This window comes from Jaculus jaculus, chromosome 7 (genome assembly GCF_020740685.1).
Source record: "Jaculus jaculus isolate mJacJac1 chromosome 7, mJacJac1.mat.Y.cur, whole genome shotgun sequence".
NCBI lineage: Eukaryota > Metazoa > Chordata > Mammalia > Rodentia > Dipodidae > Jaculus > Jaculus jaculus.
The window spans coordinates 128,417,729-128,444,691 of record NC_059108.1 but is presented as its reverse complement, the minus strand read 5'-3'; the positions used below and the strand labels follow the sequence as shown (position 1 = coordinate 128,444,691).

General features: G+C 44.6%; 1 protein-coding gene across 4 annotated transcripts in view; it reads right to left on the bottom strand.

The window, feature by feature from the left end:
• Rps6ka5 (ribosomal protein S6 kinase A5) overlaps nt 1-4,560 on the bottom strand; it is a 165,121-nt gene extending 160,561 nt beyond the window's left edge. For all 4 annotated transcript variants that reach the window (XM_045154318.1, XM_045154319.1, XM_045154320.1 and 1 more), the window contains exon 1: nt 4,240-4,560. In XM_045154318.1, the coding sequence (XP_045010253.1) occupies nt 4,240-4,318 (79 nt within the window). In that variant the 5' untranslated portion in view covers nt 4,319-4,560. The remainder of the gene's footprint in view (nt 1-4,239) is intronic.
• Nucleotides 4,561-26,963: the final 22,403 nt, after the last annotated feature.

Sequence of the window (26,963 nt, the reverse complement as noted above, 5' to 3'; positions counted from 1 at the left end):
CATCACATGGACAAGCAGAAATTTAAGACAGAGTTCAGACCGTTTAAGTCCCTAGTTCTACCAATTCCTGGCGCAGACCTGTCTGTCACTCCAGTGGGGAGGCGCCGCCTGTCTTGTAAGCCCAACATGTAAAACAGCACCAGTACATGCTATTATTTGGTGATAAAATATTTATCAAATTTTGTTAAGTAGGTAAGTCAGGAACATAACCCACTATCCATTAAGCAATAACCCCCATTTTCTACTGTTATTCAACGAAGTTAGATTTGTCAACTTAAAAGCTAAGGTCTTCAATCTTTCTCTCGTTACCTTTTCACTTCTGTATCCTTTTCTTATCATACTTAATAATATATCCTGATTACTGGTTTATGTGGCCTCACCTCCACTGCAAGAGCAGCGTGATCTCTTCGTCGTCGTTGACAGCATCAGAACCATCTAGGCTAGGAAACAGCATGCACAAGAAATGTGAGTTCAACTGACCCTGCTGATCCTGCCTGGCCTGCACTCTACAGCTCTCACAGTTGCTGCCATGTTTCTCAACATCAACACCCAAAAGCCACAGGGATGACTTGCCCCTGTATTTTCACTGACTAGATAAATTCACTCAACAAAGATTTGAGTGTTATCACATGCCAAAGGCTACAAATAGGCAAAAAGACATGGTGTCTGCCCTCCGGGGCGCTACCATCTAAAAGACAGGTAAATGAGTTATTATAGTACTATGTATTGTTACTACAGGTTGCTGAGTAACAGCAGGGATTACAAGGCGTTTGCTCTGCCTGAGAAGGCAGGACACACAGAAAAAGATAATAGCCAAGCCATGTGATAAAGGTTAACTACCAAATGACTAATTTGTTTTCCATGTTACATAAGGTGAATTCACACATTTTACAGCAAGATTTTATAGGGTGATTTTTAGATTGACATTCAATCAAAACTTCCTAAGCGCCAACTATGTATCAAGCAACCTGTTTAATAATTTCCCAACAGTGTCCCATTCCAATTCTCACATTTTGTGGACAAAAGTAAATCTGAAAAAGTGATATGACTTTCTAAGTTTACATAACTAGCTAAGGGGCAAGGCTGGGATTAATTATTATGCCTCCCAACACCATATCCAAGCACGCTGTACTATCTGGTCTATACAACTAAAGCAAATTTCACGCCCCTTCATCTGGCTTTTTCACTCATCCTCTGTCACACAGTACAGTGTTCTGCAATCCCCAACCACCAATTTGATATGACTATGTGCTTAACCACATTTTGAGAAGGGACCACATTAGATCAAAGTACTCCGGTGCTTATTGCAGACTCGTGTCCAGAGTACCACAGTCGGCTGATGATGAGCGACTCTTTCACATTATATTTTAGCAGCGTTTTTGACCACTACACCCAGTAAGTTAAGTTGTTCAAGTGTTTAGCAATAAGTCGAAAAGACTGTTCATTTCTTTGACAGTTAGCCGTAGTAATGAATTCAGTACAATCTCATCATCCATCAGAAAAATTTCTAAATGCAAACTTGAGGCTGATGATTCACACAGTTAGTAGAACAGGGAAACTAAAACAGTACTCATTGTTTTCTACACAACTTGCATTGTTTGTAAAATCCAGAAACTGAGCAGTTGGTTGACTACTAACAAGTAGGTTGCCCCACAGCCCTGAAGCAAAAGGCTGCTTGCTGCACCAAGATCAATGGCTGAGAAATGCAAGACTGCAAGTAGTTTGTGTTGTACTGCACAAGCTGACACGTAGAAAGCAAAGACCTATTATGTAAGAGAAAGGAGAACACTCACAGTCTTCACAGCAGAACACACTTAACACTGCGCTTGATATAAACCAGAATGCTGGGTTAAGTGAACGCTGAGAAAATGACTTAGCCTTTTTTAAACATCAGTTGCCTATGAAATGGAGAGAGAAAAATTAAACCAATGGAACCTACAAGTCAGGAACTTAAGATTATGGAATAGCTGTCTCAAGATACATTACAGACTCAAATGACCAAAATCACAATGTTTAATAATGATGAATTTGGGGCTGGAGAGATGGCTTAGTGGCTAAGGCACTCGCCTGAGAAGCCTAAGGACCCAGGTTCGATACTCCAGGACCCACGTAAGCCAGATGCACATGGTGGTGCATGCATCTAGAGTTTGTTTGCAGTGGCTAGAGGCTCTGGCACTCCCTCTCCCCCCCACCCATCTCTCTGTCTCTAATAAATAAATAAAAATAAAATATTTTTTAAAATGATGAATTTGCCAGGTGTGGTGGCTCACGACTTTAATCCCAGCACTCAGGAAGGAGAATTGCCATGAATTGGAGGCCACCCTGGGACTACATTGTGAACTCCGGGTCAGTCTGGGCTAGAGTGAGACCGGACCTCAAAAAAAAAGGATGAATTAGGGGCTAGAGAGATACCTCAGCAATTAAAGGTGCTTGCTTGCTTCCAAAGTCTGATGGTTTAGGTTCAATTCCCCAGTACCCATGTAAAGTTAGATGCACAACATGGCACTCATGTGTCTGAAGTTCATTTGCAGTGACAAAAAGGTCCTGGTGTGCCCAATTCCCCCATTCTCTCTCTCTTCTCTATTTGCTTGCAAATAAATAATTTAAAAATATTAGGGCTGGAGAGATGGCTTAGCAGTTAAGGCACATGCCTGCAAAGCCTAAGAACCTAGGTTTGATTCTCCAGGTCCAACGTAAGCCAGATGCACATGGTGGCTCACGCATCTGGAGTTCATTTGCAGTGGCTAGAGGCCCTTATCTTTCTCTCCCCCCCTCCCCCATCTCAAATAAATAAATAAAAATAAATCTTTTAAAAAATTTAATGCTGAATTAAGTACTGGAGAGATGGCTTAGCAGTTAGAGGCACTTGCTTGCAAAACCTGTTGACTCAGGTTCGATTCCCCAGTACTCACATAAAGGCAAATGCACAAAAATGCTAAATTAAGCAGGCAAGAATCTGACATTTTTTATTTTGTTTTTGTTTGTTTGAGCCCAGGTTTCACTCTAGCCCAGGCTGGTCTCAAACTCACCATGTTCTTCCTATCTTAAGTCACCCAAGTGCTGAGAATATAGGTGTTAGCCACCACTGTCTGGAGTTTGACAACATATAAATTCATCAGACTGTTGTCCAATAGAATGTTGATGAGAAATCCCATTGAAGGTAACAAAAAGTGAAAGAACTGTGTTAAAGAGCTAACTTTATCGTCTGTTTAAAATAAAATCAAGGTTGACTAGGCACACAACCTGAAACCTTCCACTTACACTCCGTGTCTACATAATAAAAGAATACTTCAATATGGCAAAGACTTGGGTGTCAAAGAACTTAAAACACTCCAAGGAACAGGTAATTAAAATGCATTCTCCACTTAAGCGAAGAAGCGCACGAGGAGACTGGGCTCCACAGACATAACACTGTGTGGTCCAAATAAGCATTTTCTCAAATATGAAACCGAGACTTACACAATGAAAAGAGCAATGTGACAAGCATAAAGCTTAGAACAACTCCATTGCTCTCAAACACCAGGACACCAGCGCTTACGCCTCGCCAGGTCCATTCCTTTCACCTAGAACTTCAGACGCATACAGTCTGCATCGCAAGAAACCTTTTGAAAGGCCAAGTGTCGCATTTTCCGGATAACTACAAATAAAGACACTCAATCTTAGAAGCCCACGAAGCTTCAGCTCACCAGGGACTAGCCCGGGAACAACTCTCCCCCATCCCCACGCCCATTTGTCTGTCACAGGACTGCCGCCCCTTAGGGACAGTTTTCACCACCACCACCACCACCAGGAGCCCCTCATGTGGAGCAGAAGGGTAAAGTGAGTCACGCGGTCCATCACCAAGCGCCTCTCACCTCACACAGAGGAAGGTGCACCTTGCTCCGCAGCCAGGATGGCAATGACAGGCGTGTCACCTGTGCGGGGCAGTGACAGCAGCATGCATCCCTCCCAAGGACCAACGTCCCAGGGAGCGGGCGGCAGGGCCCTCCCTCCCGCTCCACCCACCTATCCCCGATGCCCCACGACACACGCAGCATCCCGGGCTCCCGCAAACTTTGGTCCGCCTCCCCGGAGCGCACCCCCCAACCCACGCCGCTCCCGGGACCCCTCGACGACAGCCCCGCCCCGAGCCCGCCCCCGTATCCCCCCACCACCACCATCCGGGAACGGAGCTGAGGGGGGAGACCCTCCGTCGCGCCCCCGAGGCCGGCCCGGCCGGCAGAGGGCGGGGTCGCTCACCGGTCCGCAGCTCGTGCTTGACGGTGAGGAGCTGCTCGCCGCTGCCCGCGGCGCCGCTGCCGCCCTCCTCCTCCTCCATCTTCTCGCCCTTCTTCTCTTTCTATTGTATTTTTTTTTATTATTTTTATTTTTCGTCCGATCCCGCGGGTCGTTCCGAAGGGGAGCCGAGGACGGGAGGGGACAGCGGACCCCCGCCGCCACCACCCCGTCCCTTCGCAGTCCCTCGCTGCTACCGCTGCTGCAGTCTTGCGAGCCCGGCTGCGGCCGCCGCACAACTCGCACGCGAAGGGGAGTCTCTTTCCCGCTCTGGCCGCCGCACGCACGGCTCGCTCCTCCGCCTCCTCCCCCTCCGGCGGGCACCGCTAGTACGGCGCAACCAAGCCGCCGCCGCCCCCCCCAACACCACCACCACCACCACCCTGGGCTCCAGCGCCCGCCTCCGCCGGGCCGCTCCGCCCACAGCCAACCAGGAGGGGGGGGAGCGACCGCAGCCGCCAGCGCCCATTGGACAAGGCGCGCGCGCGCGGCTGCCGTCGCCAGCTCCCATTGGACAAGCCGTGATGACGTTTCTCGCGCAGCCCCGCCCCGCTCCTCGGATTGTTGTTGCTTGGCGGGGAGGCAGGAGAGCGAGGAGCGCGGCCACTCCGATTGGAAAGAACTGAGGCTCGGCCCCACCCACTTCCCTCACTGCGCACGCGCAGACAAAGCTGCCCCCTCCCCGGGCATCTCCCTCTCTCTTTCCATCCTCGGTTTCCCACTACCCCTAAACCTCCCACAGTAGTCACACCCCTTATTCCCCAGCTTCGATCTGTTAGTAAACAGTGTCTAGTAGTCAGGAGCCTGTGATTGGCTACCTCGGAAAGAGGCGGGGAGAGATGATTGGAACGTTTGTTCCGCCAATCACTGTGGATCTAGGAGGGCCCTGGAGGGAAGCGCTTGTCACCCACGTGTTTTCACACGTCTAAGGGTCCCGGGCAGCAGTCCACAGATATGTGGCTGCCTCCGAAGAGGCTGTTGCACTCACACGATGTTACCAAGGAGTTAGGCGAGTTTTTTGCATAAACACAGATACTTCTTAAATACTGCAAGATTTCATGGTCTTGGCTCGCGATGAGGAATATAGCAGAAAAAAAAAAATTCATTTGTACAGGATTCTTCTTGGGCACCAAAGGATTAAGAGATTCATGCAGGGCTGGAGAGATGGCTTAGCGGTTAAGCACTTGCCTGTGAATCCTAAGAACCTGGGTTTGAGGCTCGATTCTCCAGGACCCACGTTAGCCAAATGCATAAAGGGGCGCATGCATCTGGAGTTCGTTTGCAGTGGCTGGAAGCCCTGGCACGCCCATTCTCTCTCTCTGTCTCTGTCTCTCTCTTTCTCTCTCTGTCACTCTCAAGTAAACAAATAAAAATGAACAAAAAATAATTAAAAGAGATTCATGCAATAGAACACAATTCCTCACCCTGTGGTAGAGGTCCTGAGTTCAATTCCCAGCACTGCCACAGGAAAAGGCACAAGAGGAAAAGGCAATTCTTGCTTTCTGGAAAGCATAAGAAACCGACAACTTGTGAGTATACACAGGAAACTATAAAGAATTAAAATTAAAGCAATGGTACAGTGCAAAACTTAAGAGAATCTCAAGGTGGTAATTAGTCTTTGCTTTTAAGGCAAAGAGAAATGTGGATAGTCAACTTAAAAGATATCTAAGATAGAAATACCAGCAGCAGGGTTGGAGAGATGGCTTAGCGGTTGAGACATTTGCTTGCAAAGCGAAAGGATCCCAGTTCAACTCTCCAGGACCCACGAAAGCCAGATGCACAGGAGTGGGGGTGCGTGCACCTGGAGTTCCTTTGCCAGTTCTCTCTCTCTCTCTTCCCCTCTTTTCTCTCTCAAATAAATTAATCAAATATATTTTAAAAAAGAAAATAGAAATACCAGCAGCAGACATTTCATAGAGAGATGACTTGTCCTAGGTCTGAATGGAGAGAAGGCAAGGACATCTGAAGTGACTGATTAGGTTAGATGGGCATGTAATGTAAGAGAAACAAACAGCTGAACAGGTAAAGAAACTTTGTCGGTTACTTTTCTCCCTTGCTGTGAAAAATGCCTGATAAAAGCCACTTAGGAAAAGAGCAGTTTATTTTGCCTTCCAGGAAGGCATCACACCAGGGGGATGAGGCAGCTGGCCACATTGTGTCTGCAGTCAGGAAGCAGAGGGAGACGAACGGTGGTATGCTGCTTGCTTTCTCCATTTTATTCAGCCCAGGATGCCAGCCCATGGAATGGTGCCACCCATATTCAGGGTGGGTCTTACCTCTACCTTGAAAGCTACCTGCAAGCACTCTCACAGACATGCCCAGATGTTTGTTTTCTAGATGCTCCTAAATCCAGTCAAGTTGAAGGTGAAAATTAACCATCACTGTAAGAAAGAAGAAGAATCTTAAATACTATGCGAAACTGCAGATTTTAGTTAGTACACATTGGGAAATCTCAAATACTAATGACATCAGAGCTCTCCTGTTGGGACTTACCATAAGAAGGATCAACCAAAAGGAGAGAAGTACTTGGAAAGTTGACTGTTAAAAGATACAGAACTCAGAACTAATGGGAGCATGCATGAAAAAGAAGAGGCTTGAAGGTGGACACGTAGACACAATTCGGGTAAAAGTGATCTTTTAAGTTGAGAATGGATTCAGTCTGGGGTCAGCCAACTAGTTTTCTGTTAAGGGCTAGAGAGAAAATATGTTGGCCTTTGTGGGCCATATCTTCTTTTTTTTTAAGATTTTTTTTTAATTTTTATTTATTTATTTGAGAGCGACAGACACAGAGAGAAAGACAGGTAGAGAGAGAGAGAGAGAATGGGCGCGCCAGGGCTTCCAGTCTCTGCAAACGAACTCCAGACGCGTGCGCCCCCTTGTGCATCTGGCTAACGTGGGACCTGGGGAACCGAGCCTCGAACCGGGGTCCTTAGGCTTCACAGGCAAGCGCTTAACCGCTAAGCCATCTCTCCAGCCCAAGGGCCATATCTTCTTATTTATCAACTACTCAACTCTGCCACTCTGCAGTCATAAATAGTAAGTACACTAATAGATATGAATGTGTTCCAATAGGATTTTTTTCATGGACATTGAAATTTGAATTTCCCACATGTCACAAATATTATTATTCTTTTAATTCTTTTCCAGCCATTGAAAAATATAAAATTCATTCTTAGCTTATGGGCCATTGAAAAACAGACAGTGGGGGGGGGGGTGGCTAGAGACATGGCTTAGTAGTTAAGGTACTTGCCTGAGAAGCCTAAGCACCCAGGTTCAACATCCCAGAACTCACATAAACCAGATGCACAAGGTAATGCATGTGCACAGATGGCGCATGCATCTGGAGTTCACTTGCAGTGGCTAAGGCCCTAGCATGCCAGTTCTCTCTCACACTCTCTCATGTGCTCTCCTCCCCCCCATAAAAAAACAGACAGTAGGGCTGGAGAGATTGCTTAGCAGTTAAGCCCTTACCTGTGAAGCCTAAGGACCCTGGTTCGAGGCTCGATTCCCCAGGACCCACGTTAGCCAGATGCACAAGGGGGCATACTTGTCTGGAGTTCATTTGCAGTGGCTGGAAGCCCTGGTGCGCCCATTCTCTCCCTCCCTCCCTCCCTCCCTCCCTCCCTCCCTCCCTCTCTCTCTCTCTCTCTCTCTCTCTCTGCCTCTCCCTCTCCCTCTTTCTCTGTCTGTCACTCTCAAATAAATAAATAATAAACCAAAAAATTTTAAAAAAACAGACAGTGATCTAAGTTTGGCCTCAGGGCCATCCATAGTTTTCAGATTCCTGTGATAGCTTGCCATGAAAGACAAAGCAAAGACGTCTTGGGATCCCCTTTAGATTGCTGTCATGGCTACTTTCGGGTTTACCTGCCTGGAATGCTTACCCAACTGCATCATAACTATCCACTCACTTGTGCTGTTTAGACTCAGGCAATGACTGTAATGATTGTTCATTTGTTCACTTAACAACTTTCACATCCATTATAAATCAAGTTCTGTGATAGGTGTTAAGAACATAGGAAGAGAAAAACAGATACAATCTTTGCTGTTACAGAACTTACGATTTACGAACAGAACTAAATATTGAATAATCACATGAAGAAATACAAGCTTTTAGTTGCGACCACAATGTAAAGGAAAACCAGAGTGCTGCAACAGAATATATCAGCAATGCCTAATGTATATGGGAGTTGCCATAAGGTCTTTGTAAGGAAGTGTTCTGTAAACCAAGTCTTTAAAGATGAATATGATTAGCCAGGATGTGGCAGAATCTGACCTGATAATCACCCACTTCATTTCCTGTTCTTGGGTAGACAGGAAGACCTTTATCTATCTTTCTTTCTCTCTCTCTCTCTCTCTCTCTCTCTCTCTCTCTCCCTCCCTCTTTCTTCCTTCTTCCTTTCCTTTATTTGTCTTTTTCCCTCCTGTTATAGTTAATTTAGGATCTTATGAATATAATCTGGTCAATGAGTTATGGATGTCATTTTCAAGTCTGGACATAAAACTCCATGCACAAACACTCACACCATCTTTTGTTTCCACAACCACAAAAGCCATATTTTGAATATGGGGGTGTCACAATTTAGAAGACTCATGATTTGCTGAGTTCCCACTTGACAATAACCACCTGACCTGCATCAGGCTATGATATGAGTAATAAATAAGTCTTTTTAGGTATAAGCTACTGAGACACTGGGATGGTCTATGTGGTAGTTTGAATGGATGTCCCCCAATAGATCCAGGAATTTTATTCAAGCTGTAACTTGGATCTCCAGCTGCCTGGCTGGAGTTGGTGTTACTGAAGCCGATCTGGAATTCCTTCCATTCTAAAGGTACGCCGGGTGCTTGAGCTCTGCCTGGTTTCCTAGAGTGGGCTGGTTTGTGGTACTTCTCTGCGTGCACCTGTGAAAGGGGGCCAGCTTCTTCTGCCATTATGGAACTTCCCCTTGATCTGTAAGCTTCAAATAAATCCCCTCCTCTCATTACTTGTGCCTGGTCTGGAAGTTCATCCAAGCAACGTAAAACTGACTGCAACAGTCTGCTACCAAAGAGTAATGTAGCCTACGCTGCCTATTTTCACAGAAGAATTGTTCAGGGAAGAAAGTTTAGGACAGAGACACAAGCACTCTACTGACTCACAGGAGATATGGGAAGAGGTGAGTTAGGGAATTGAAAGAAAGCCAGTGAAGTCTTAATACAGTAAGCAAGGGGCTGCAGAGGACATGGGTAGGTGAAGTCTGGTGTGTGTCTGGTCCTGTTAATATTCATGAAGTGGGAAGCAATGAAAGGAATTTAAACAAAGGAGTGATATAATTAGGGTCATAGTCTGAAAAGGTCACTGTGGCTAGTGTCTAGAGACTGGGCGGTTGGGACAAGATGGTGGTATACATGGAGACCAGTTAGGATGCTGCCAGTCTGGGCAATAGAAAATGTAGAGGGGCTGGAGAGATGGATCAGTGGTTAAGGTACTTGCCTGCAAAGCCTGACAACCCGAGTTTGATGCTCTCGTACCACGTAAAGCCAGGTACACACAGTGGCACATGCATCTGGAGTTCATTTTCCGCGGCTAGAGCCCCTGGCAAGCCCTCCTCCCCCAACACTGGATGTTGTGGTGCACATCTTTAATCCCAGCACTTGGGAGGCAGAGGTAGCAGGATTATTGTGAGTTCGAGGCAAGCCTGAGACTCCATAGTGAATTCCAGGTCAGCCTGGGCTAGAGTGAGACCTTGCCTTGAAAAAAAAAAAAAAGAGGCAAGAAGACAGTTAGAAACAGTGTGTATGGACATCTTGTTTTCAAGGACTTTGCCTTTGCAGGAAAATAAAAAAGATCTCATTGAAAAGATGTATGGAATTTCCTGTTCTTTCTTTTGCTTTATTTAGTTTGTTCTCTATTTCCAAATAACTTTAAAATTATAGGAGAATTGTGAAACTTAATAAAGCAAAAATAAGGAAGTTTCTTTCAGAGACACAAGCACTGTACTAAGTGATAGGAGAGGCGGGAAGGGGTGCTAGGGACTCGAGGGTAATGGGACACATTTGGAACAGTCATTGTGGGTATAAATACTGAGCCAGATTAGATCATTGTTGACTAGCACTGGGGACTCAAATGGAGTTAGGAAGCGTGAGTCAGGATTCTAAAGTGTCTTTCTCTAGCAGTTTAACATTTCCCCTGGAGATTAGAGATTAGCAGTTGGGCAACAACCTGGTTGACAGAAATGACCCTGGGGCCTAAGTGAGGTACAAAGGCAACGAAGCCAGGAGTGAGGTGCTTGTCTGGGAGAACAGGACAGGATGCAGGAGCTAGAGCTAGCATGGATGAGTTTCCACCTTCGGCTGCACAAGAGAATCCCTGGTGTTTTCTTGGTGGGGGGAGAGAGTGAGGAGAAAAAGAGAGAAAGGGAAGGGGAAAGAAAAAGAGAGATGGTAATTAACCTGGGGGTGAGAACTGAACTTGGGGATCTTCTTAAAGATCTTCTTAAAGATCCCTAAGTAAAAATAATGTATAACCAAGATTGTAATGCATAACCCTGTTCTGCAACTATCACAGTAGAGGATGGCAAATAACAGCCAATGGGAGTTTTGAGGGGGGAAAAAGAAAAAAACAACAGTAGTTTTCCAGAGGTAGTGTTGGTGTTAGATCGTGTATGTAGTAGCTTTTCTATTGTTTATGGGACAAAACACCCAACCAGAAGCAGCCCATGGAAAGAAAGGGCCCATCTTAGCCCATAGTTTCAAGAGAAAGTCCCGACCATAATGAGAAAAGCATGGCAGGAACAGACATCTGGGCATACATCTCTATATCTAAGAGGAGGAAGGAGAGACAATGAGCTTGCTGTGAACAACCAATGGGGTTGGACTAATAAACCTTGAGGTCAGCCCCCAGTGACACACCCTCTCCAGCAAGGCTCCACTTCCCAAAGTCTCCACCATCCGGAGGCTAAGTATGAGGCTTAATCACAAACACATGAGACTAAGAGAAGACATTCTGTATTCAAACCACCACTGTACAGGAAGCAAAATTAAAAATCTGAAGCTGGAAACACCAAATAAAATGGACAGATGTTTAAACTGATTAGATAGTGACAAGTGGGCTAGCCCGGAGTCAAATGAGGAAAAAGGCAATTGTTGGAGGGGTCAAGATAATAGACTATAGTTTGGATGTAACAATTAAGCTTGAAGAAGACATCACTGCTCCCTTCTGCCCTGCGAGGTAGACAAGTCCAGAGAGCAGAGTTGGTCCATGACAGGGAGGGAAAGGGAGTTGTCTAGGAGAAAGTCAGGTCCTGCAAAGGCTGAGGAAGTTAAGAAAAGAAAGCTTGAAAATATGTTTGTTCTCCCTTAAAACTGACTTCGTTCAGCTTGTCAAAGAACAGAGATCCTTGCTCAGCCCTTGAGCAGTGGGCCTATGCCTATGGCACCATTCCTGGTGGCCTTACTGATTCAGAACTTCACCCCTTTCACTGGGTGCTGAAGCATAGGAGGAGAGGCCTCACCTGCTATGAGCCACTAGAATCTGATGAATCTCATTTTCCAGATGATAAGAGCCAGAAACTTTTCATCTTTGGATTTATAAGTGGGAAATATCAGAGTCCTATCATGTCCTTTGTTCTAGTTTAAATTTGAAATGTTCCCCATAAGCCCGTGTTTAAACATGTATATTCTCCAGCTGATGATGCTATTTTAGGAAGTGGAACCTGGCTGGCAAAAGTCCCTGTCTTTAGTCTTTAGTCTTTGATTCCTGCCTCACTCTCTGTTTCCTCATCCCTGTGATGTGAACAGCCTCAACATATATTCCCACCACCATGAACTGAGCAGCTCAGCCATGCTTTCCCACCATGAGGGACTGAAGCCCTCAGAAACTGTGAGCCAAAATAAATCTTTCTTCTTGTACATTGTTTCTGGTAGGTTTTTTTTTTTTTTTTTTTTTTTTTGGTTTTTTCGAGGCAGGGTCTCACTCTGGCTCAGGCTGACCTGGAATTCACTATGTAGTCTCAGGGTGGCCTCGAACTCACGGCGATCCTCCTACCTCTGCCTCCCGAGTGCTGGGATTAAAGGCGTGCGCCACCACGCCCGGCTCTGGTAGGTATTTTAGTCTCAGTGATGCAAAAGTAACTACTACGTCATATTGCCTTTTTAGATAGCTTTATGTAAATACTCTGACTTACACATACTCGCCTGAGAAAGATTATTTTTCAAAATGGAAGTATCTTGTTATTTTTTTGACCCTGTCAGAATATTTACTATTTACTGTGTGATATGGACCCAATAAGTGTAAGGGACTAACTATAGGATAGAGGCCAACTCAGTTAAGGGATGTGTGGAAGTTTGAATGTGAAATGTCCCCCATAACATCATGAGTCTGTGAACAAGCTTCAAACATTATCTCCAGCTGGTACAGCCTTCTTAGAGGAGGTGTGTCACCAGGAGCGGGAATGTGAAAGTGGGCCTCAGAGTATTCTAGCTCATCCTCACTTGCCACACTGAGCTCAGCCTCTCTACTCCTTCTCTGCTGTAGTGGAGATGTAACTCTGGATGTCTGCTCCCACCATGTCTTTCCACCAAGTTGAAACTTCCCCTCAAAACTGTAAGCTAGAAATAAACCCTTTCCTGCCATAAGCTGCTTCTGGTCAGGTGTTTGGTCCCATCAGTGATAAGGTAACTGGTATCAGGTGTCAAGTTCACAATGAGGATGCCAAAATTCTCATGCTGCTATGATTCTGATGGCAGGATGTTGGGCTGATAAATTCATAGATTTGAAGGCATCCCAAAAGTGAGGGGCAATGACAAGGAAGTAGTTTTCTCACTCTACCTTTTGGTACACCACAGAGTGCATCTGCAAAACTTAGCAGCCCCCTTCCAGAGGTGGCGGGTGGGGAGCTTGAGGCTGACTCGGAAGATGTCTTGGGGGCTCCTGCACACAGCCGCAAGAAGCCTTAGAGGGGTGCAGATCACATACACAATGAAAGATAGTGAAGGCTTTCTACAGCCTTACCCCCACCTTTGAAATCTTCCAGAAGCAGCACATGAACAAAGCAAAGCAAAAGTGCAGAAAAAGCCCTATTTTTAATGAAACAAGGAAACTCTCAGAACCTCAAACCACAAACCATAAAGTGTGCCTGCCAAATACTGTAAAATTGGTAAAATGCTGAGAACTAGCATACACTGTCTCCAGCCTTCAGCAGAAAAATATGTTTCCTTGGATGTGATTATCAGTCCCAAGGGATCAAATTATTGATTCTTGGTTTGGAGTAGTACATCCCAAAAGGGAGAAGGGACTCAAGTTGCTGAGGAAAGATAAAATTAGGTGGTGCATAGAATAGTCATTTGGTTATTTTAAGTAACATTAATTATTCAAAGAGGTTCCATTTTGTATAGTTATCTTTCACTTAGGTTACATCAAAAAGAAAATCTTAATTTGATGTCAGTGGCCTTGAGTGTTGCTGTAATTTGCACTGATCTCTCTTCCTAACATGGAAAAGATAGACCTCAGACTTAGCTCCCAGCTGGCAATGTGTCTAACTAGAACTTTCTGTTATTTTGTCTTCCTTGAATTTACTTTAAAAGCTACTTCTAGGGCTGGGCGGAAGAGATTGCTCAGCAGTTAAGGCACTAGTTTGCAAAGCCTGACAGCTTGAGTCCAGTTACCCAGTACCACATAAAGCCAGATGCACAAAGTGGCACATGTGTCTGGAGTTTGTAGTGGCAAGAAGTCCTGGCATGCCCATTCTCTCTCTCTCTCTCTCTCTCTCTCTCTCTCTCTCTCTCTCTCTCTCTCTCTCTCTGTGTGTGTGTGTGTGTGTGTGTGTCTTTCTCTCTCTTGTAAATAAATAAATAAAAATATTTTTTAAAGTTACTTTCTATTTATGGCAAGTTATATTGGTTTTTCATTTATAATAGTGATATGACTGCTGAAATTTATCTAAGAAGAATACTGGGTTTTGGTTTTTTTTTTTATGCAAGCCCAGCAGAGTGGCCTTTTTTTTTCTTTTATGAGAGACAGAGAGAGGGAGAGAATTGGCAGGGCCTCCAGCTACTGCGATCAAACTCTAGTTGCATGTGCGATCTTGTGCATGTGTCACCTTGTATGTCTGGCATATGTGGGGTCTTGGAAATCAAACATGGGTCCTTAGGTTTCACAAGCAAGTGCCTTAACCACCAAGCCATCTCCTTAGCCCAAGAACAACTGAGTTTAATAGTTATGTTGAGTGGGTAAAGCAAAAATTGTAGGCTCGTCACTGAAATAACTGAAACTTTAGATCTAATAATCTTCAATGACTCTGCAGAAGAAAAAGGTAGTGTTTCTGCTCTATGTAAGTTTAAGGGTTATATTCTAGCCTTAACCACAACTAACAGACTAATCCTTAAAAAAAATTAAAATCACTTAAACAGCATTCACTGGCTGTGAATCTGCAAATTGTTCTCTGGAGAGGCAAAAATGCCTGTGAGGATTAATCTTCCTGTCACTGCAGTGTTTTGACCCTTGGATTTTCTATTTCCCTTCCTTTTATCTTATAGCTGTTTTCCTTATTACTTCTCATCTTGTTTCTGCCTCTTCACCCAGTGAGGTTTTCTTTGAGTTTGTAAGTACACCCTTTGGAAGCCACCATTCTCATGTTGCAGCTGTCATCATGGATTTCCTGGGTTTGCCAAAGTCATTCCTTCCTACTTCTTAGGTTATACCTTTGTTTTGCTACAGCAAGTTCTCAAGTGCCTTCCTAAGAACTGCTGTGTCAGAGGCCGGTTTTCCAAGCCTTGTTTGTCCCAGAAGATCTTTATCCTGTGCTCACCCTTGGCTGATATTTTAACTCAGTATGATACTCTAGATCAAAAGTCATTTTCTCCTGGAATACTAAAGGTATCACACCATTGCCTGTAAGTATCCAAGGTTGCCAGTGAGAAGTCTGATGACTGTTTTATTTTCATCCCTTGATAGGTAACATTTTCTTTCTTTCTTTTTTTTTTATGAGAGAGAGAAAGTAAGACAGAGAAAGCAGGGAGAGAGAAAGGGAGGAAGAGAATTGGCATGCCAGGGCCTTAGCCACTGCATACAAACTCCAGACACATGTGCCACCTTGTGCATCTGGCTTATGTAGGCTCTGGGAAGTCAAAACCTAGGTCCTTAGGCTTTGCAAGCAAGCACCTTAACCCTAAGCCATATCTCCAGCCAGCCCAAACATTTTCTTTTTAATTGTAAAGGCTTTCGTTGTTCTCTTTATCATTGATGTTCTAAAAAACTAATCATGTGACCAAGTCTTTTCTTTCAACTCTGCCTTTTCAGCCCAGATGTGCGACCTTCAGAGCTGGGATTTCCTACTGAATTTCTTTGATCCTATCCACGCCCTTAGACTCTTTTTTTCTGGGTTTTGCTGTTGTTTATTTTTAGTTTTGGGTTTGGGATTTTTTTGTTCTTTTTTTTTTTTTTTAGGCAGGATTTTGCTATGTAGCCATAACTAGCCTAGAATTTACTGTAGCCCTGACTGGCCTTGAACTTCAGGTAATCCTCACCCTGACAAGTTCTGGGCATGGAAGGGTGAGCCACCAGGCCTAGCTCTCCTGTGCTTTGGTAAGTTCTTTCTTTCAGGATCTATTATCGATTGATTAGTGGACCTCTTGCTTTTTGCTTTTTTTTTTTTTTTTCGTACCTTTTTAAAAACTCTTTAGGGAGAGCACCACAATCTTCCACTTTCCACTGAAACTTTCTTAATTTAATAATTTAATAATCATGTTTGTAATGAATGAGAGCTCTTTTGTGTGTCCTTGACTGCATGGCATGTTTCTTCTTTTAGCCATCATGAGCCTTTTTGAAAATATTGATAGCTTTTTCATTTGATTTGCTTGTTTGGTGTCCTTCAGGGTTGTTGATTTTTCTTTTCTTCTTCATTCTGTTTCTCTCTCCCTTCCTCTCTACCTCTCTCTCTCTTCTGTACATATGTGCATGTATGTGGCACACGTGTGAGCATGCATGTGTAGGACTGATGTTAACATCAAATGTCCTCCTTAGTAGTCGCTCTCCACCTTTGGGGGTGGGTGGGGAACAGGTCTTACACTGAATCTAGAGCTCACTGGCTCAGCTAGACTAGCTAGCTAGTAAGCCCTAAGGATCCTCTTGTCTCTATCTTCCCAGCTCTGGGATTACAGGCCTGCAACACCATTCCCAGCATTGTTATGTGGGTTCTGGGGGATCTGAACTTGGATCCTCATGCTTGAACAATAAGCACTCTACCGCTAAGCCTTCTTCCCAGCACAGTCTTTCTCTTTTATTACAAAGTTTTTATTTTCCATTTCCATTTGAAAATGAAGGCAACCCCCAGTGAAACAAAAGCTGGGTATGAGTTCTGTATATTTGGGCAGACCTTACTAAGTGGAAAGCTTCAAAGGCTAGAAAGTCTTAACTGTTAGACCGTGCTAATTTCCTCCTTCTAGAGATAAAAAGGCCAACAGTGAAATCTGATAGTGTCTCTAACAGCTAGAAGGGCAGCTGACCTCTCTTCTTTCCTGCTCTTGAGTCATTTTGCTCAAAGAACTCTTCCCCCATTGGGATAGCAGTCATTAGCTCAGTTCATCACGAGTTCTTACACAGGCATTGCAGCGTAGGCCAAGATCAGAACCCTTGAGAGACGGTCTGGCGCTAATGGTGCCATGCTGTGCCTGCACCAGGGCTCTGTGGACAGGAGGAGCCTGACCTGGTGGATTTGGGGAGGACTGAGAGGAACAGAACCGCCACCTCCACTGTCTGCCACACGCACCATACCGCAGCCATTACCCAGAGACCTGCCTGGAAATCGGGAAACAGACCGGAAATCATTTTACATCATTGAGCTCAAGCTTCTGTATCTATAGAGCTGGCATAATGAAAAGAGCTGTTTGTACTCCAGAGCATTGTTCCAAGAATCAAGTGAGATAATGCACAAGGTAGAGGTATTGTTGTTGCAAATAAACCACTGGCCCTGCTGGAAAAATTAAGAATGCATTTTGATTGCACAAGGTTGGAGGAGAAAAAAAAAAAAAAAAACCTGAAAACTATCCCAAGGTTATTCCATGATGAAATTTCCAGTCATTTCAGGGCTAATGTCATTCCATCTGATGCAATGAAGTGCAGTTTATTTTATGTGACCAAGCCAATTTCAACAAAAAGACACTTAAAATAACAAAATGCATCAGGAAAGATGGGGCTAATGTCATCAGAAGTCCTTGGAATGTTTTGATTCCCATATCCAAATGATGCAGTGGGAGGAGCCCTTCTGAGGACATGAGTTCTCCTTAGTTTTCAAGAATGTGATGCTGGTCTGCTCCAAAGAATTCCCTTTATACTTCACAGTCTTTTTGGAAGCTCAGAGAACTATGTTTATCAAGCACTGGAGTTCCAATTCTGCTCAGCTATCAGAAGAGCAGGCACTTGTAAAATTCCTTTGGTTGGGAGAGTCTGATCTACTTGCACATGGGTGATGCCAACTTTCTCTTTCTGTTTCATTGTGTTTGTGTACATCTTATACTGGGCAGCACAAAGATTCATGTATAAATATGCTCACAGAAGAAATTTTATAACAGCAAACAATTTGAAAATAGATGCATGGTTAAATGAATTGTGTTTCCATAAATATTGTACCAACACTAAAATGTCTTTATGCTATTGGCTAGTTCCTGAACCTCCAGGTTCTGATAAGCCTTCCCTCATCTCAGCCCAGCTGGGCTGAGAGGAAGAGAGACCCCCACCCCACCTCTACTTCTACATGGGCTCTCTACCCCTCCTGCCCTCCACACGGCAGGAGCTCTCTGTACTTCATTCTCTTAATCCAATAAAGTCTATCTAAACCTTAAAAAAAAAATGTATTTACGCCATAATTACCACTGGGGATTGGCACTCCTACAGATGTCCTGATGGACTGGAGCAAGGCAGGCTGGAAACATCTACTGTACAATGTGAGACAGCTGACACCACATAGAAACATGACTTTCAATAATGCAACCCAGCTGTGTCGGGCTTGGGAGCCTCTAAGGACTCATGGGCAGGTGAAGTTTGGAGCTGTTCACATCAGGCTGACAAATTTGCAACCTTCAAGGGGAAATGCATCCCACAGATCCTGCATAATCCAGGCATATTCATACCCAGGAGAATCCCAGAAGTCACCAGTAAGCATTCTCTGGGTGGTCTGCATACTTTGGCCCCGTCCCAGCATCAGGGTCGCCCTGAGTAAGAAGAGCCATGTCTCCAGGGACTAGAACGAGAGATCCAGGAGAGACGTGTACATATCCTGGCAGGAAAACTATCCTAAGACTATGGTTAATGTAAAAGAAAGGAAAGTTTCAGGCAAGCCGCTTCTTTTATCCTTGACCTTAAAAGCATGGAATGGTTGTGGGGGCCTCACTTTGAATCCAAATAACCAGATTAGATATGTTCGACAGAGGACTCTGTACAAAGGAGATGGGGAGCTTCCAAAATGAAGATTCCAGAAGCAGCAGCAGTATCTCAACCACACACGGAGAAAGTCATGACTGTGGTCGCCAGATCTGAGGGGCAGCTCTGTTATTCTTCTCCTAGCTGGGCCTCAGAGGTGCCTCGTGGCTCGGCCTTCAGAGACCTGCACTCTGGAGTCTGTAGGATGGGTCTGCCATGAAAGGATTATGTTGTGAAAAACTCTCTTAAATGTGCAGACATAGGTAACATTGCTCTTGTGCCTGTCTCCCTGTGAACCACAGCCAGCCAGGCAGTTAACTCTTTATCTATCCCAGATAACCGACTATGCCACTCTGATGATGTCGTGGGTAACAGCCTGGACCCGGGACATCAGTGAAGGCACTGATGGAGTCCCTAGGTCATGGACAGAGACCAAGGATCCTGTATGAGAAGACAGAGACAAGAACCAGAGAACTTGGTGAGTGACTGCAACTTTGTCGGTAGGAAGTAGAGGCTTGACAACAAGGTTATGTACAAATGAGGAAACTGAGGCAAGGGGAGAATTTTTAATCACGTACCCAAGATTATAGAGTTGTTAAGTGACAGAACCAAGATTCTAACCAGATCTCCTTATCTTCTGCTGACTCTGTTGGGCCACAAAGCCTTTCAGAAGCATCCCAGGAATGCCAATAATCCATCAGATAGAAAAAAGATACGCCAGGAAGGCAGCAAGGTTCAAGTCAGAAAGATACTTTGGACTGTACTGTGGAGGAGGTAGTACTAACTTGAGCAATAGTGGCATGATCCAGAGGTTAGCAAACTATAGCTTGCGGACCAGATCTGCTCACAGTCTTATTTTGATCTACGAGTTAAGAGGATTTTATAGATAAATGGTCACAAACCCTCAATCTGAAGATAGAGAACAATAATTTAAACCTCGCTTAAGTAAAATATGATTCCACAAAAAATAAATAATTCCACTATCCTTATTAGTAGACCTATATAACAAACATCATATTCAATTACTATATACTGTTGCATATCACTGAAAAATCTTGGCAGCCCTTGGAAGTCAGATTATTTAAAAGCCATGAAGTAATTATAATTTCTTTTTTTAATTAAAAATTTTTTTTAATTTTTTTGGTCTTTTGAGGTAGGATCTTGCTCTAATGCAGGCTGACCTGGAATTCACTATGGAGTCTCAGGCTGGCCACAAACTCACAGCGATCCTCCTACCTCAGCCTCCTGAGTGCTGTGATTAAAGGCATGCAACACCATGCTGGTCAATAAGTATAATTTCTGTTTTTATACTCTTACCAGTAAAAATTTGTTAACATGAACTGGGTATGGTGGCATGTGCTTGTAATCCTAGCACATGGGAGATTGAAGCAAGAGGGTAAAAATGTTCAAGGCCAACTTTGGCTACATATTAAGATGTCTCAAAAAAATGGGGACATGCATTTCTGTATGCATGTATGTATGTATGCACATACACACACATATATGGCAATATTACTAATGTATACAAGTGACATAGGACTACAAATATGTAAATAGAGCAATGTAGTCAGACTGCCGAATTCAAATCCTAGAACAGCCATTTACTATCTTTATGACATTTGAGCAAATTTCTTAACTCCCACACCTTAGTTTCCTCAACTGAAAAATTGAAAAAGGAGATAATAATAATATATATTTCACTAGCTCATGTCAGAATTAAATTAGTTAACATGGAAATGTTGCTTAGTACATAGAAAGTGCTAGATAAGAGTTAGTAATAATGGGGTGGGAGGAATGGCTTAGTGATAAAGGCACTCACCTGCAAAGCCAAAGGACCCAGGTTTGATTCCCCAGGACCCACATAAGCCAGACGCCCAAGGTGGTACATGCGTCTGAAGTTTGTTTGCAGTGACTAGAGACCCTGGCACACCCATTCTCTCTCTCTCTCACTTTCTCTCTCTCTCTCTCAAATAAATAAGTTTTAAAATATTTTTTTAAAAAAAAGAGTTAATAATGATGTATGCATCTTAATTCATACACAAGCAGGAATTAAAAAGAGGTGACGATGCAAGTCCTAAATGTCTCTTGGACACCCTCACATAGCATCTCTCATCACCACTAGATTTTGCACTGAAGAGACGCCTGGCGGTTCAGGTGACTTTGTTATAGGACTGAGGCAAGTGGTACTATTTCTTTGAAATAAGGTAACTGATGGAATGGCAAAGAGACAAAGCAAAAAAGACTGCTTTTTTCTCCTGGTCCAATCTGACAATGATACCTCCTTTTAAGTCACTTCTATTTATTTATTATTTAACTGTGTGTACACAGTGGAGGGGGTAACTTTTGGTCTGTGGTCCTCACCTTAACACTTCATTTGGGGCAGGGTTTCTCTTGATCTTGCTCTGCTGTTGTTTTTTAGCTGCGCTTGCTGAAGGCTTCCAGAAATTCTCCTGTCTCTGCCTCCAATCTTGCTGTCAGTGTCATTGTGATGGGATTACAGAGCCCACCATAGCTTTCACGTGGGGTCTCAGGATCAAACTGTCGTACTTAGGCTTGAGTGGCAAACAGTTTAATCTACTGAGCCATCTCCTTGGTCACCCTTAATTCATTTCTTTTTTTTTTTTAAATATTTTTTTGTTCATTTTTTATTTATTTATTTGAGAGCAACAGACACAGAGAGAAAGACAGATAGAGGGAGAGAGAGAGAATGGGCGCGCCAGGGCTTCCAGCCTCTGCAAACGAACTCCAGACGCGTGCGCCCCCTTGTGCATCTGGCTAACGTGGGACCTGGGGAACCGAGCCTCGAACCGGGGTCCATAGGCTTCATAGGCAAGTGCTTAACCACTAAGCCATCTCTCCAGCCCTCATTTCTTTTTTAAAAAAAATTTTATTCATTTATTTGAGAGAGAGAGAGAGAGAGTGCACGACAGAGACAGAACTGGCGTGCTAGAGCCTCCAGCCACTGCAAATGTACTCCAGATGCATGTGCCTCCTTGTGCATCTGGCTTATGTGGGTCCTAGGGAATCCTTCCTGGGTCCTTTGGCTTTGCAGGCAAGTGCCTTACCCTCTAAGCCATCTCTCCAGCCCTTAAGTAACTTCTTACTACCTGCTTACTTACATGTTAGACCCTGTGGCTAGTTTACTCATTCATTCGATAGTCTTCCCTGAGCCCATTCTAGAATCCAGTGCCATGGTGGGATGATGAAACGCAAATGGTGCCTACCTACACTTAGGAAGCTCATAGCCAGGCAACAAGAGACCTGATAAGAACAGTGTGCAGCGGTGAATCGGGTGCTCCATGGGAGCTTTCTTGGGGCCTGAGAAAGGTGGAGAGGGCCAAGTGCTCAAACCAAATGGGAGCAAAGAGCCAGGGAGACTTCAAATGCATAGTGATGCCTAGGTGAAGGACTGAAGGATCAGTGGGCATGGAATAAGGCATAGGGTCAGGGTAGCAGGAGCAGTGAGAGCAAACACACAGGACTGCAGATGCCCAGAGCTCCAAAGCAATGAGGCTGGGAGAGGAGTGCCAAGAGCCAGACCACAGCATCCTGTGGGCCAGGTCTCCATACCAGGATGACCCACAGAATCTTCAAATGGCTGATGGCTTTGAAATGGGGCAGTGCCGCTGTGAGATTTTTGCTTCAAAAAAGATCACATGCTGAAATACTTTCTTCTTTAATAACACAAGCCAGCCCCTAACACAGACCCTGATTATAATCTTTCTGATGCAGCAAACATTGGCAGGCCTTAAAAAGTAAGTTCTTTTGTTTTAATTATTTTTAAGTGTTTTGGAAATTTTGAATCAGTGTCAGTAAGAGCTACTTTGAATGGTATACTAATGAGCAATTTGATTGAGTTTCTTCAAAACTGAACTTAATAACATTGACCTACATTTCTTGGTAAACGACTTGGAAGTCTGCTTTTATCCTGAAAATGAAAGCTAGTGGCTTGGGAACCTAATGTTTTATGATGAGGTTGCAAAGAGGGAAAATGAAAGGGTTTTCTTCCACAGTGGGTCTCATGCTTAAAGTTCTTTTCTCCCTCTATCCGGTCATTTATTCATTCATTCACTGAATCGGTCAGTCTGTCTTTCTGTAAGGCATATACCTCATTTTGAAGAAACAACCTCCACAGCAAAAGACTAAAGTAAGAGATGTGAGGAAAGAACACAGGCTCTGTGATGGTTTATATTGCTTGTCGACTGGACAGGTCCATCCCAGGGACTACATAGGTTTGGCCGGCCTCTGTGCATGTCTGTGAGGGATTAGCTTGACTGTCTCATTCGACCCTGGGTTAAGGTAATGCACGTGGGAAGAGCCGCCTTAAAGGAACTGTGGGGCCCTGGACTGTACAAAAGGTGAGCGCTGGCTGAGCAGCGGTGTGCATGGCTCTCTGCTTCCTCCCTGTGCCGAATGTGGCCAGCTGCCTCACGCTCCGGCCAGTGGGGCCTCCCCACCAAGGTGGACTGGAGCCTGGAACCCTATGCTGGAAGAAATCCTTCCTTTAACTGATTTTTTTAAAAATATTTTTATATTTTATTTTTGTTTATTTACTGATTTGACAGAGAAAGAGGGAGAGGAGAGAATGGGTGTGCCAGGGCTTCCAGCCACTGCAAATGAACTCCAGACGTGTGCACCCCCTTGTGCATCTGGCTAATGTGGGTCCTGGGAAATTGAACCTGGGTCTTTTGGCTTTGCAGGCAAACACCTTAACCACTAAGCCATCCCTCCAGCCCCTTTAACTGGTTTTTGACAGGTATTTTGTCCCAGCAATGAGAAGTTAACTAATATAGCCTCCTGTTCCAAATAAGCAAGACTTGTGCCACACTGAAAGTTTGGAGTTGTTGTGAATAATGCTGTCATGAACACTGGTGAACAAGTTTCCATTTGAGTCCTTGATTTCAGTTCTTATGGCTATATGCTGAGTAGAATTGTGGGATTATGTCATAATTCTATGTTAACTTTTTAAATTTTTGTTTGTTTATTTTTATTTATTTATTTGAGAGTGACAGAGAGAAGGAGGCAGAGAGAGAGAATGGGCGTGCCAGGGCCTCAGCCACTGCAAACGAACTCCAGACGCATGCGCCCCCTTTTGCATCTGTCTAACGTGGGTCCTGGGGAATCGAGCCTCAAACCCGGGTCCTTAGGCTTCAAAGGCAAGGGCTTAACCACTAAGCCATCTCTTCAGCCCTGTTTAACTTTTATGTTGTTGTTTCGTTTTTCAAGGTAGGGTCTCACTCTAGCGCAGGCTGACCTGGAGTTCACTATGTAGTCTCAGGGTGGCCTCAAACTCACGGCGATCCTCCTCCTCTGCCTTCCAAGTGCTGGGATTAAAGGCGTGTGCCACCATTCCTGGCTTCTATGTTTAACTTTTTAAGGAAACTCACACCAATACTTATAGACTAGAATTGGAAATTATAGATGAAATTTGGAAGGTATATATGAAAAATAAGTGACAAGGAACTTCTGTCTGTAGGTAGACACACATTTGAAGCCCTTGGTCTCCTATCAAACCACTAGCAAATAATCATATTTGTGCATTCTCAATTAAAAGAGAAAAATTGCAATATTTTAAACAGTTTCTTCATTTTAACCCACCTTACTAAACAATCATTCCCAAAACAGGCCTCAGTTACGCATGTGTAACCATAGAGTCCTGGTGAGGATGCTCTGGATTTTAGGGGAATGTTCAACAAAAATGTGAATGTCTGTTGAGTGTATTGTACAATACATAGTTCTGAGAAACACAAATAAAGTTAGGAGAACAGTTCCTTTCCCACTCATCTGTATAAAATCATTTATTTAAAAAATGCCATGTTGGCATGGTGGCACATAGTGGTGATTCCAACACTTGAGAGGTGGAGGCAGGAGGATCAGGAGTCTAAGGGTGGCTCTAGCACATAGCACGTTTGAGGCCATCTTGGGCTATCTCAAGGCAGAAAAAAACAAAGATAGCTAGACATGAGACAGGGCCATGATATGATGATAGGTAAAGTGTCGTTCTTTGTTGCGCATACCATGTTATCTAAGCAAGAGAAAACAGCAGTCTAGTAAGAACTTTCATACACCCAATAGTAATTAATAGGCATTCATAGGCTAGGACAGCCCTTGAAGGTCACAGACCAAGGCCTACATACACGTTAGGGGACTTTTGCTGATAGGTTGGTTTCCTCATGTTATTGTAAGAACCCACCACACATCTAGTGGCTTAATACAACTTTCTTATCCTATGGTTCTGGAAGTCAGAGATCTGCAACGGGTCTTTCGAGTTAAAATGAACTTTTCATCGGGGTTGGGGTCCATCAGGAGGCCGTAAGGGAGGAACTGTGCCTTTGCCCTGTGGACTTTGCATTCCTTGGTTCATGGCCCTTTGTCCATTTTCTAATTTTTTTTTTTTTTTATTTATTTGAGAGCGACAGACACAGAGAGAAAGACAGATAGAGGGAGAGAGAGAGAATGGGCGCGCCAGGGCTACCAGCCTCTGCAAACGAACTCCAGACGTGTGCGCCCCCTTGTGCATCTGGCTAACGTGGGACCTGGGGAACCGAGCCTCGAACCGGGGTCCTTAGGCTTCTCAGGCAAGCGCTTAACCGCTAAGCCATCTCTCCAGCCCCCGTTGTCCATTTTCAAAGACCATTTCCCCAGCCTCTTTGTCACATCTCTGCCTTCTGGTGAAGACCAAGTGTAGTGTCCGCCGCTCCTGTGCCCCTCGTGGTAGCTCTCTTCCCTGTGACCCTCCTGCTTCCCTCTTCCAAGGACCCTTGGGAGGACATCAGACCCACCCAGAAATCCAGGATCAGCTCCCTATTCCTAGACCTTTAACCTTCATGACATCGCCAAAGTTCTTTTCCCCATGTGAGGCGACAGCCACAGGTCACAGCAGTTAGGGCATGGTCATCTTACAGGGGTGGTTGGGCCATTATTTATGACTGCTGAGTAATGTTTGGAAAAGCAAAGAAGAAAGAAATTGTGACGGAATGCATAGAAGATGTCTGCTGGTTTGAATAGCGGCATGCAGGCGTCATTTGCGGTATGTGTGGTGTTTGTGTTCGTGTGAGTGAGTGTGGCACATGTGTCCACAGTGCAAGGACAGCTGCAGGTGTCAGTCCTCAGTGTCTATGTATTGAGGAAGGGTCTCTCACTTTGTGCTTCACGGCTGCCTTCACCAAGTTAGCCGGCCCAGGGTCTTCTAAGTGGTTGTCCTATTGCTCTCCCTCCCTTCTTGCCATAGGTGTGCCAGGTATCCACCACAGCATCTGGCTTTTTTTTAAGTGTTTTTTGATATATTTTATTTATTTATTTGAGAGAGAGAGTGGGCATTCCAGGGCCTCCAGCCATTGCAAAACGAACTCTAGACGCATGTGTCTCCTAGAGCATCTGGCTTACGTGGGTCCTGGGGAATCCAACCGGGGTCCTTTGGCTTTGCAGACAAATGCCTTAACAGCTAAGCCATGTCTCCAGCCCAGCATCTGGCTTTTATGTGTTCTAGGGATCTGAACTCAAATACTCATGCGCAGCTGGTGTGATTGGGAAGTTCTGTTGTAAACTTGATCTGTTTAGGAATCCACGGACATTCTTCTTGAGTGGGTCTTTGAGGTTGTTTCCAGGAAGGATTAACTGAAGGCAGAAGTCCTTCCCCCAGGGTGAGCCCTCCCCACAGAGTGAGCAGCCCCCCTTGAAAGGGGGCTTTAATCAAAGGAAGCTCTGGGAGAAAAGAATCTTTTCCTCCCACCTGGCTGTCAATGCTGTTTGCTGCCTTCCAGCGTGGAATGCAGACCAGCTCAGACTGAAGACCACTGTGGACTGCAGATCAGTGTGGACTGCAGACCAGCTCAGACTGAAGACCACTGTGGACTACAGACTAGCCCAGAATGAAGACCACTGTGGACTACAGACCAGCTCAGACTGAAGACCACTGTGGACTGCAGACCAGCCCAGAATGAAGACCACTGTGGACTACAGACCAGCTCAGACTGAAGACCACTGTGGACTGCAGATCAGTGTGGACTGAAGAGCAGCATCTCTCAAGGACGCCCCCAGGCCTTCAATGCCAGATTGAGACTGCTGAGGCATCCAGCTTCATGGACTGAGCAGCTACTGGGTTCCTTGACTCTCGGGCCTGCAAACTGCTATTGTTGGACGTGCCGTAAACTAATCCAATAAATTCTCCTTTGATACAGTTCATTCTGTCGGTTCTGTTCCTCTAGAGAACCCTGGCTAATACAGGTGGCAGGCACATTATCCACTGAGCTATCTCCCCAGGCCCAGACATCCTTTCTCATTTGGGAGGATT